Genomic DNA, 11,764 nt, shown 5'->3' on the forward strand with positions numbered 1-11,764 from the left:
GCAAAACAGCCGTGATTCGTGTACATTTTGCAATTTATTCCCACAGTTGGTATACAAAACACGAAGGTCGAGGGGGGGAGGGAAAATTAAGAAAGGTGTCAGCCGCGGACCCGACAGATGGTATCGATCGAGGCGGTTGTCGTGTCTCCGGGTCGAATGTCTGCCCAACCTTCTATCCCCCCGAGTCGCTCAGAGTCGAGTGGTTCTGTTGTAGCAGCTGTAACCAGGAGCATCGCTGTACCATTTAGATGCGACGTGTGCTCGATACTTTCGCGTTCCCATTTACCTCTCCAGTAATCGCCGCTTTAGCTCGGGTGGATAGGCTACGTAGATGAAGTGGTCGGGCATGTCCTCGTTGGGCACGGCCAAGCTGTTGTCCCCCGGGTCGCACTTCCGCCTCTCCCCGGATCTACCCTCGCCGGGACCATTCGGATCGTGCAACGGCGACGTAGCCGTGAGCTCGCCGTCCGTGTAGTCCTGACCCCCGGGACCGTCCAGTCTGTCCTCGTCTGCGGAACTGAAACAATGAAAATCTCTATTGCGTAGCAGAGTAACGATTTTTTCACGAATTTATCGCGTCAGCTAAATCGACGTTCTTTGGTCAATAGTATTTAGAGAAATGTTTCGAAAATTCGTACATCCAAAATAAATCTTCGATATAGACATTAGAAACTTTCTTAACCGAGCAGCTGATACGATTTTCTAATAATATCGAATGAATTATGTAAGACGAACCTTCGACTTCTGTGAAACGTTTTTAATGTTCCAGACGCGAGTTATTATTCATCTGTTGCATTGGTCGCGACAGCGTCTATCTCTCAATTTGAGTAAATAGAGCGCGTAAATAGAGATAAAGTTGCTCAACGGTGTTTGGAATTAACGTGGTCGTACGTACTTGAACAGGATCCAGATGACGTAGTAGCATGCATAAACGGACGAGGACAGAACGACCAGGAAAATAGTGAGCAGGTACCAAGGTGTGTGCCTCTGTTGCCTTTTCGTGTCCTCCCAATACCTGTCGCAGCTAAGGTACCAGCATATCGCGCGGTTCAGCTCCCCTGTGATCGACAAGAGTTTCTTTTAATCGAAAGGATCGAACACACGGTCGTAAATAAATCGTCACACGTACCTTCGATCTCTTGGAAATCTCGTATCGAGAGATTCGTCAAAAGTCCAGCAATGCAATCGCGAACGAGTATCTGTGAACGATATCGCGTCGAAAGGGGATTATTAAAACGATCGATAGACACCATCTACAATTAAGCGTGTATTATAGTAATCTACGCTACGGTACTCTACTTCGAACCCTTACTCGAATATACAGGGTGTGTATGGTGCAAATTGGGTAGATTCTGTGACTCGAAGACGTTTCGTTCGAGCTTGATTAAAGGAATACAATTTGCACCATTAAGACTCACTCTGTACACGTATTAAGCCATAATCTAGTTATCGTGGTATTTCTTTCCAATTCTGTGGCGGGATACTTTGCAAGTGAAGGCTGCATTATCTGTTGACGTATAGTACGGATAATAGCGTTGTAACCCTTTCACTGGGAACGACGCCTACAGACGCACAATCGATCAATTAACTATCATAAACGTTTGAGCGTTCAGCGTGCATGCAAAGTGACTCGAGAAACTGGGACAAGATATAACTCTTTTCCAAGCGTACGAACGACTGATACGGGGAAATATTGAATCTGACAATAGGGGGCCATCTTGGATTAGACAAATTTTTATGTGTCTGACTCAAATCAGTTCTTCTTGCGGAAGAAGTTCTTGTACAAAAATATGAATTATAATATGATACTTTACAAGATATCTCCTGTTTTGCGTTTGTATCTAAGTACTCGATCTTCGTCCTAAAATTATGTTCATCGTACTAGATTACGTGCCTTCAATGATCACGATCAAGAGTGGCGTATAAATGATTTACATTGAAGAAGTTTCATTGAGTTCATGATAAATTTACGTCCCCAGTACTTTTGATTTTCAGAGAATGAAAAAGTTGATTCGTTTGGAAAAAAATCGATTTTAAAACAAATGCAAATGTAAATATTGCAAGTTTTTCAATTTTTTATTTGTTTCGATCGTTTGTGCCCCTGTGTAGAAAAAGCCTTATCCCAGTTTTTGGTATCACTCTGTATATGCTCAACGAGTTGAAAAGGCCACACAAGCCTTTGCGTCAAAGTCGTTCGCAATGACTGAGTTAAATCAGATAATTTTGCTTTTAAACGCACTACGGGGACATCCTAAAATTAGGTAATTATTAGGTGTAAATTAGGTAGTAATTTTACAAGTTTTTTGGACCAAGCGTTTTACGAGAATTGGTTCCTGCAAATTGTGTACCTGCTCTTCAACCTCGTGCAGTTAGTTTGTTTCGTGTTCCCCTCTGAATTCGTTTCTATAAAATGAATTACGTTAAGTTCGCATCTAAACACACCTGTTAACGTTTGCTTCTAATCACTGCATTTTCGAGTCGAGTATTAGTCGATACTGAGATATTAGGGATAGTGAGCTATACAGTTATCTTAATAATACCTCAATGGCATTTGCTACGTCGATAGCTTATCTGAGAATCGCTATGGCTGCCAAAACAATTTTCGTTCGTTTTCCAATAGTATTGCTGGGCCAATGGGTAAACAAACATTATGTCAGAAAATAATTGAATTATTCCACTTGTCTCAAGTGCTCACTTACAAAAAGATATTATGTAAAAAATTTATTTATGGTTTGAAAAAACAAGCATCGTTTTCTTGATACGGTATTGCATTGTTTCTGTTTACTGTTACGAAATAGACGAAGCAAATGTAACGATAACACTGTTAACGCGTAATATTAGACATTCAGATTCTCAATTAGAAATGATTATAAGCGTGATCAATTTTTCGTGACACGAAACTCCATGCAAGTCTTTTATTATTCATAACTAGTGTGCTCAGAGGAAAAATTCATCAGAAATATAACTTGGTAACTATACACTTCAAGGACACGGATCGTATCTGCGTTCCCAGTAATCATCGACTGTGGAATTATGACATTTTCTAGCCACGTGACCCATCGTGCACGTTCATTTTCTTGAAAATAGATATTTCATCGTATCGAGTATCCTTGGACAATGAAAGCTTTCCTCGTCAAAAATAAAAATATCGATAACCTCTTAAAGTTTTTTTCGATCGAATGACCTTCGAAAATGCAGTGTCGAACACGGATACGCGTTACACAATGTCGAAAGTTGCGGGGATTATTTATCGTCGAACAGTATTGGATACGATAATGAAATAATGCTGTTGTTGGTGAACTTTGTTTCGTGACTTTGCGTAATTTTATTTAAAGTTTCCCGGTCTTGATCGCGAGCAATTATTAGCTACGCGATAATGTCTAGACATTCATTGATAGCGTTTCAGTCCTTGCACCGTCATCTTTCATGGTTATTACTCGTGTATTCTTCTAATTTTTATTTCAATTCCTAATTATTATATTGGCGAAGACATTGTGGTGCATTGGTTTCAAAATTGTCAAATATTTTCCTTAATTTTTTCATTGAAAATGAATTGAATGGTTCATAATTATCCTCAGTCTATCCTTTGCATTTTTCTTCGAAACGTTTCACAGTTTTTTAGTTATTCTATTATCAAATCCAAAGCTATAAAATTAAAATTGGTCCCTCGAGGATCTTGGAACATTCGCCATTTTTAACGACACAATTTGGAAACTGTTTCGAGACTTTTTGAGCAATATTATATGACTTTTCCTGGGTCTGATTTGTCGATTTCATTGACCCGACATCGGAAATGCTATTTACGTGTCGTGTTGCAGCGATTGAAATAAATGGACGTGCCAGCGGCGCCATTGTTTCTCCAACTTCCTGCTGTTGAAAGGTTAAATCCAAAAGGCCGCGTCAAAACATTCTATAAATTCGCGAAAGCTGCGTCGATCGAAATGAAATAATTTTTAAAGTGTGACACTTTTTTTCAATTTAAATTTGACGTGATTAAGCACCGATAGAAAATAGATTTTCACCCCCTAAAGAAAGAAGAAACTTGCGTAGGAAGTAAATATGCCTTAGTTGCAGCTAATGTTTTAAAGTGTTTTGGTTTTTGTATAGTCAACAGAAACAGAGACGGTCGATAGCGTTTTGTAAACGTGTTTCTTATCTGCATGTTCAAACATCACGTATTGCCAATGGAACGTTTATCAGAACGAAGTATTGTTTCCTGGAAATCGTCATAACTAAACGATTGCAACATTGGTAATGATTTATTTTAAGCCACGCCCTGTTTTTAGGGTTTCTGAACGTACAAATCATTCACTTTCTCTTATTTCACGTTGATAAACATTGCACGATCATAACATGTTTGTCACAATACAGGTGTGCTTCCGGTTATCATTGTTCAATTGTTCGTGTATTCAAATATTGAATGAAAAGAAGTGTTCCCAGTTAGCAATTTTATCTCGTTTTAGAATCACCCCCACTATTGTTACGTGTTCAAAAAAATCGTTAGATCAAACTTTAAAGTGTCACGCTAATCGTAACCGACGCTAATGCAAACTGAAAACATTTATATTTATAATCCTCCTAAGATTATTGACGATAAAATTATTTTTGTAAATTTATCGAGTACGCGGCGAATAAAAATAGGGTGCTATCTCGCTGCTTGCATCATCTTGCGCTAGGGTACTACGAAATCATCGCCATCTTGTTTTTTGTGTTCTCTCGACTCTCGATCAAAGATTTACTCAATTGAAATTTCCTGAATAACGGAATCATTCTTGGTAAACGTTTCCTGGATCAGAAACTGTTTATTTTTTGGGTTTGATGGACAAAAAGGGAAAGCAACAGTCGACGAAAACAACTTCGACGCGGACGAAGCCAATGATTAATTGAGAAAATTTGCCCGACTCCGTCGGCAGCTGTGTAATTAAAGGCCCAAATGAATAGTTTAACCTACTCAGAGAACACTGTCTCGTCCAAACCTCTGTAATAAACCGTACAATGACGCGTTTAGACTTTTCTCGAGAAAACATCCCCAATCTTTCGCGATGGTTATTAAAAAATATCAGAGTTTTTTGTTTGCATTAATCGTTGTTACACGGATGTACGCTCGTTATTTTGCAAGTTCTTTTTGTGTATCTTGTCCAGTTTCCTCGTCGAACATGTCACGGGTTTTAACTCGAGATAAAATGGCGGGTGCCTCGAACGAATCCGTGACCTATCCCGGCTGTATGCGAACCTCCGGTTCCGATTATTCACAAACGCGGAGTGTGCTCAAACATTTGGACCCAAAAAAGAAGAATTTTGGTGGTTGTAATTTATCATAAACTGCAGATCTTTATGCAAATTCGAAGCTTCGCAGAGGGCTGTCTCAACCCCTAAATATAATAATTCTCTATCTCACTTTAAGTATTTCCTATATTTTTGCATATTAAAGTAGTTTGTTGAGGATTAAAATTTCCCATAAATGCGTAAACATCCGCAGTCTAATCGTAATAAATTCTGAAGAATTTATTGCCTTTTGCCCATCGTGTTTAGATGGAAATAGAAATTCATGCATTTTCGACTAACTTCGCACTGGAGCTTGAGCTTCTGGAGCTCCTCTGGCTTGCAGTTGGACTTGAGCTTCCTGAGGTGTAGCCCCCTGCGCCGTTGCCTCTTGTCGACAGCGGGCAGAGCCGCCTCCACGAGGTTCTCCTCGTCGTCCTCCTCGTCCTCCTCCTCCTCGTCCTCGTCCTCGTTCTCGCAGGCGTTGCTCTTGTTGTCGGGCCCGGCGATCTCCACGTGGTACGCCGTCCCGGGTAACCGATGGTTCTCCAGGGCCCCGCTGTCCTCGCGGTGACAGTAACGCTGGATGTTCGTCACCGCCCCGCCCCCGGATATCGTGCAGGACTTCTCCACCGGATACGACCTGGAGAGTCCACGCGCGTTGCACGGCATCACGGAGGTGGGACGTTGTTCCGTGTTCTCCTTCCACACTTGAATGTCCGTGCTATGGTGGCCAGCCTCGTCGTCCACCAGCGAGCTCTCGAAATCACGGTTACCCAGCACGTCGCACCTCATGATGTCGCAATAGTCCGCGAGGCACACCGCGTCCTCCGCCTTTTGGTCAATTCAAGTCATTTTTATTCGATGGAATCAACTACTGTAGGTCCGCGAGAAGTTGGCAAGCGAGAGGAATGTGGATCTGATTGGTGCTTGGGTCCCCCACTCTACCACTGAAAGGCGGAGCAAGGGAATAGTGGGCCAACTTCTTGCGAACGCACAGTACAATGGATGACGTTTTTAAATTTGGCGACAGTATTTTTTCAATATTACTCTGAGCTTCAAATTAATATGTTCTATTGTTATACGATGAGAGATTGCATGCGTTCGTTTAGTATGTAGACGTGTTCTATAGTGAACGAGATAGGGGGAAGAAAAAGGGTTACGTGATTCATCGCGATATTAAACTGAAACTTATAATTAGCGAATTCAGAATCAGACCACAGTTCTATTCCAGTGTTACAGCGTGAAGGAGCATATTTTTATCGCGAGTTTACAATGAGTTATAAATATAGCAATAATGGTTAGACGATCGTCCATCGATGTGGGGACGAAGGAAACACGGATGATAGTAAAAAAGACATCTCCAAAGAGCATTTTATATTTTGCATTTTCATTAATTTTGAAATAAATAATGAACAAAATCGAAGCTCACTGGAAACGAAAATATAACTCCATAATTGAAATTATGATCCACCCAATATATAGTCCAGACTTTGCACCATCCGATTATCATTTTTTTCACGCAACGATTATGACAACATCCGTGTTTTTATGCTCCCGGGGAATCAGCATAATGCGTAGCATAATAATGCAATTACTTCAATAACGATAACAGAAAATTGTAGATAATCGTGTTTTAATTTATCACGTAATAAATTGAAGACACCTTAATAGATAAGAACTGCAACATGGACATCCTTCTTAACCTTTTTATGGTTCCTAAGTTGATTGTATGGATAAACTGAAGGTTTTTTTAGTATTTCTGAACGGTTTCCTTATTCGTACGAATCCGTGCAAGGCAAAAGAAGAAGTATCCTAGATCGCACCGTGACTGAAAAAGGAAAATGTGCCGAGTGCACGTTAATTGCTCGCGTGGTCGTGACGCGGATAGTAACTTTCCAACGGAGGTAAAAAAAACTTTGTTCGAACTACGAAAGAGTGTAATAATAATCTTTCCTCTATTCCGAGGCACTGGGTATCGACGCTATGCAGAAACTTTGCGTGACGTCACTGGTATTGCAACAAGCTCGAGAGTTGCAACGCAACTATAAAGATCTCACATCGATCTTTCGTTACCTTAGCGTGAACTTCTGCTCTTTCAATTTTGTAAGCATAGTAAACGAACGCTTGGATCTATAATTAGACTTTGGGGTTTATCAGGGGTTCACAAACGAGTTTAAACAACGAAGATCTATGTGCTGAACTTAAGTTCTGAAAGTAATGGAAACAGAAGTACGAAAGAAATAGAAAGAGTCATGTGTTACTGAAGATAATAAGCCATTGTGGGTCAAATAATACTATTTCGAGATAATGAAAGCAAAAAATATAAAATTTATTGAATACACTAAGGATCAATAATTTTCACGAAAGTCAAGAAATGGTTACATAATGTGTCCAATCAGCTTCGTACACCCCCTCAATCGCCCGATTCGAATTCGATTAATCATTCGTGGAATGAACTGGGCAGACGCGTTGGAAATCATAGAATTAAAAGCAAGGAACAACTGAAATAAGCATTATTAGAAGAATGGAACAAAATTCGACTTGCAACGACAGCAAAATTAGTTGCATCGATCCAAAATGTACCAAAATGCGAATGAAATGCAAAATTTTGACTGTTTAATACGATACTTCTGAAGATACTCGAAAGAATTCTTGTCCATTCCTGTTGTATCGAAAGGTACATGATAATAAATTCATTTGACCCACTGTGCATGTTAATAACCGGTTGTTTGACCGATTGGATAAGACGACAGTTGCTTGGTTCTCCTCGTCGACGTTAAAAACTTGTTTTCGCTGCAAAAAAGCAGCAATTGCTCACCGTGTTGACGTTACTTTTGTGTCTGTTATCGAAGTGGGCATCCAGGTGTTTCTCCGCGTAGAAGGACTTGCCGCAAAGGCCACAGGTCCATTGTGACGGTCTGTGCTGGTGCTTCGCCCGTTGCTGGGGCCGAAAAATGTCTCTGCTCTCGTGGAACGGGCACTCCAGAGGCAGCTCCACTTGATACTTCTTCAGGATGGGCATCCATCTCTGAAATCTCGACAGAGGTTAAGGGACCGTGCACGGATCAATTCCTATCTATTTTCACGACGCACGCGACAAACTGGGTTATACACGGCGCTCGATAACTAGAACACGTTTGGGAAAATTACGTTAACGGGTGGAAAATGGTATCTCGTTACCTTCTGAACGATCCTCCTCACCACGGTCGCCCGATCGCGGGGGCATGATATTTTAAACACGCTTGGTCCTGGCCAGGGTATCACGGACAATAGCAACACTATCAAGACCTGCGAAACGTAAAAGACACGTTCACTTTTGATCGTTCGTTCGATCGTTCGAACGATGGATGGAACGTGCATGAAGGTGTGCTGTGCGATCGTGCCAGTTTCGAGACGTGAAAATCGGTGGGTGCACGGGAGGAACGTGAAAAAAAGAAACAATGAATCGCGTATACGTCGTGATAGAATGTCGCATGGGCACCGTAGCCACGAATATTCACGCACTCTGATAATCTTAGTCATCGTTCACTTCCGCTCTGACGGAGGGGGGCACCTCGATAAATCGATCGGTCGCCGTCCGTCCGAATCTCGACGGGGCGACCGAAAAATTGATTCGTAATGACGCAATCTCGTTGACGCGATGTGGAATGACCATTCTCAAACGCTGCTCGAACGTTCCTCCTTAATTACCTCGAAATGGAAGGGTTGGGTCTTCATTCATAGCCCAGATTCACCTCGCGAGAGCGACCGGCTCCGACGAAATCGGGTTTCTCGCTGGAAAAAATTACCGGGTTCCTTTCCTGAAATACACCACTCGCGATTCACGGTCAACTGGAGACGCGTCGGGGGTTGCGGTGTGGACGAACTACGGGGATGAACGTCGACATGGCGTCGTCGTCATTGCGCGCAGGGCTGAAGCGTCGCGGGGCGCCGGAGCGCGTTTCGAATTCTAATATCTAGACTGCGGATCTTTATGCAAATTCATAGTTTTATTAATAGAATTAACAAAATAGGAGCTTTATAGATGATTGTCTCAACCCTTGAATATAATAATTCGTATCTTATATTTTTGCATATTAAGTGCCATTCTGTAGTTTCTTGAGAATTAAAATTCCCCATAAATGCATAAACATATACTTATATCTTTTTATAAAATAATCTCTTGAAGCAGTTGTGCTCAGAGGTGTAAATCCAAATACTTCTTTGTGTCAGGAGCATGATCAAAACCACAGCAAATTTTTGTTTTTAAATGAAAATGAAACTTAAATAAATTGAATGAAATTATAATTTAAGCGTACGAATTTCACGAAATAAATATTTTTAACATATCGATCCCACGAAATTGCATCCTACGTATCTAAAATAGTTAGCTTCAGCATGACGAACCCCTTTTATTCGAAAATCACTCTGCATAACTGTAGAAGAGATTGCAACGAAACGATTAAGTATGTAAGCTGCAAAAAATGGAGTACAATCTTTTAAGTAAAAAAGAAGCAGCGGATATCTTGTTGATTATAGTTTCATCGATAAAAATACATTTATTTTGCCTGTGCGTTTTTCATGAATTGTTATTTACTAGAGTCGAAATCGATAAGGTTATCAGCTCCAAAAAATGAGGATAATGAGGATTTACATAGGGTAATCAAATTTGTGATTATTATACCAATAATTAATTTAATTATACCTTATAATGACCTTTTCTGGATCCAAACAGACACCAAAGAATAGACTAACTGAACTAAAGACTAACTATAGACTAACTAAAGAATATCTTTAGTTTAAGAAAATATCATGGCAGATTATAGCTTCCATGAGAATTTAAATAGTTAAAAAACAATTTTAATCGTGGATTTGTGGCTCCTCAAAGGGAAAGAGGTACGGTCCTGGCAGCGACGTCGAACGTCGGCGTCGACGCAATGGGGCAATTGCAAATACGGCTAAACGTTAATTCAGAGAAAAAGTATGATACTCGATCGAACGCTTACACTACTAATCATGATATCATTTATAACTTCAAGAGACTTAAATTTGAATAATTGAATTATATCCTGTCCTTTTCATTAGAATTCATTTTAATGGGGGACGGTCACGTTAATTGGGTCTCTCACTCCGAGTGTAACGTTTCAGTGATGTTTTTTGCAAATCGTCGGAGTAAAGTGCAACGTAAAAACATGATTTAAATCGACGCAGAGCGTATTAACGGGGTCGTGAACGCGAGTTCCGGGACCTTCGTATCGACGATCGAGCTCACTTCCGCGATGTTCGTAAATAAATAACGCAACGGTCGAGGTCCACCCGCGTTTGTCGTTTTGTCGACGCACGATAAGCGTTCTTCACCCGATGGTAATTTCGTCGTCGGATGGCAAGTGGGGAGGCATTCCGCAGGCGACCCCGATAACTGCATATTGCACGGAACAGCGATTACGTGCAAGTTGTTTTGCTGCATCGACGTTACAAGATTTTCGCGAATGTTTTGTTCTTCTCCCTGCGGCGGCTATCGATTGTGTAATCCGAGGAACGATATTCGCGTGTTTCAATTACGTCAGTGTTTCTCAAACGTCATCTTCCCGCGTAACTGCAACGCATAGTCGTATCCTCCGCAGTAAAATTAAATTACTGTTTCGTCGAAGCGCTTTACGACTGTTTCATTTCCTCGAAATTATGCATTTATGTTCTCTCTTCCTCCAAAATGATTTCGTACGTTTTGAAATACTTTCGAAGAAATACTTTCTTGTTGGTCTACGATGTTTATACGATGCTTAAAAAGTTATTTCCTTATCGCGTGTTCGCGAAGTCGTGTGAAAATAAATGTGTCCGGAGATATAAATCTTCCGGATTAAAAAAATAAATCTATTTACCATTATGTAGTAAAATGAGAGACGTTGCATATTCCGTAGGAATTAATATATGTTCATACATAAAACATGAACAAACAATTTTTTGCTGAATATAAACGTATACAGAATAATAACCATTAATATTACTGTAATTAATAGCTTTAGAATCGTGCATTGCAATTCGATATGTTGAACTCTAATCGTAATAAAGAGAAATGCCTGATAAGGCCAAATAAAATATTATTTAAATTTATCTCTGTTATGATTTTTCTCTTTATTCGATGAGTAATACGCGACCGCGAACTTTGGACCTTGTTTCACCGTAGTACTTAAATTGTTAGTCCACGTTGATAAATCTTATTAACGTGTTCTCTTGACAAAACCGAAACGAAACTTCACTAATCTCGCATGAAAGATACGATCTTACATTCTTCAATTTTGTATAGTCATCTGACACTCCACGAACACGGAGTAATGTTTATAAATACGAAGGTAAACACAATGTAGCAGAATATGTATGTATAACTCTTGAACAAATTAGTAGACATAATGACTAAAGAACATAATACAATTTGGTAGTAAACGTAACGACTTGACTCGAAAGCAGTTATTGGTCATTGTTGTTACTAATAGACACTATTAATGAGTTAGGAAGGATAATT

At 40.2% G+C, this 11,764-nt stretch overlaps 1 protein-coding gene across 5 annotated transcripts; it reads right to left on the reverse strand.

Moving 5' to 3' along the window:
• Positions 1–52: 52 nt before the first annotated feature.
• LOC122399563 lies at positions 53–9,114 on the reverse strand. 5 transcript variants are annotated; one of them, XM_043400328.1, is made up of 8 exons: positions 8,956–9,114; positions 8,446–8,553; positions 8,084–8,293; positions 5,566–6,096; positions 1,130–1,199; positions 896–1,058; positions 287–517; positions 53–217 (listed from the first exon to the last, which is right to left on the reverse strand). In XM_043400328.1, exons 1-8 carry the CDS (start codon positions 8,980–8,982, stop codon positions 190–192), a joined length of 1,368 nt encoding a protein of 455 aa, XP_043256263.1. In that variant the 5' UTR covers positions 8,983–9,114; the 3' UTR covers positions 53–189. The 5 variants fall into 5 exon arrangements, 3 of the variants coding, with proteins under 3 accessions (XP_043256263.1, XP_043256264.1, XP_043256265.1); XM_043400329.1 differs by lacking the exon at positions 8,956–9,114 and adding an exon at positions 8,770–8,868; XR_006259277.1 differs by having other exon boundaries at positions 54–205; positions 287–509.
• Positions 9,115–11,764: the final 2,650 nt, after the last annotated feature.

This window comes from Colletes gigas, unplaced genomic scaffold (genome assembly GCF_013123115.1).
Source record: "Colletes gigas isolate AHSC1104 unplaced genomic scaffold, ASM1312311v1 Colletes_gigas_Sc00014, whole genome shotgun sequence".
In the NCBI taxonomy this organism is placed as follows: Eukaryota; Metazoa; Arthropoda; class Insecta; order Hymenoptera; family Colletidae; genus Colletes; species Colletes gigas.

Bases quoted from the DNA above. Each gene is read 5' to 3' on its own strand.
- LOC122399563 (XM_043400328.1), bottom strand. From the start codon at position 8,982: ATGAAGACCCAACCCTTCCATTTCGAG. The intron at 8,554-8,955 runs GTAATTAAGGAG...TACGTTTCGCAG, and splicing joins CCCAACCCTTCCATTTCGAG to GTCTTGATAGTGTTGCTATT. The intron at 1,059-1,129 runs GTACGTGTGACG...TGTCGATCACAG, and splicing joins AGATTTCCAAGAGATCGAAG to GGGAGCTGAACCGCGCGATA.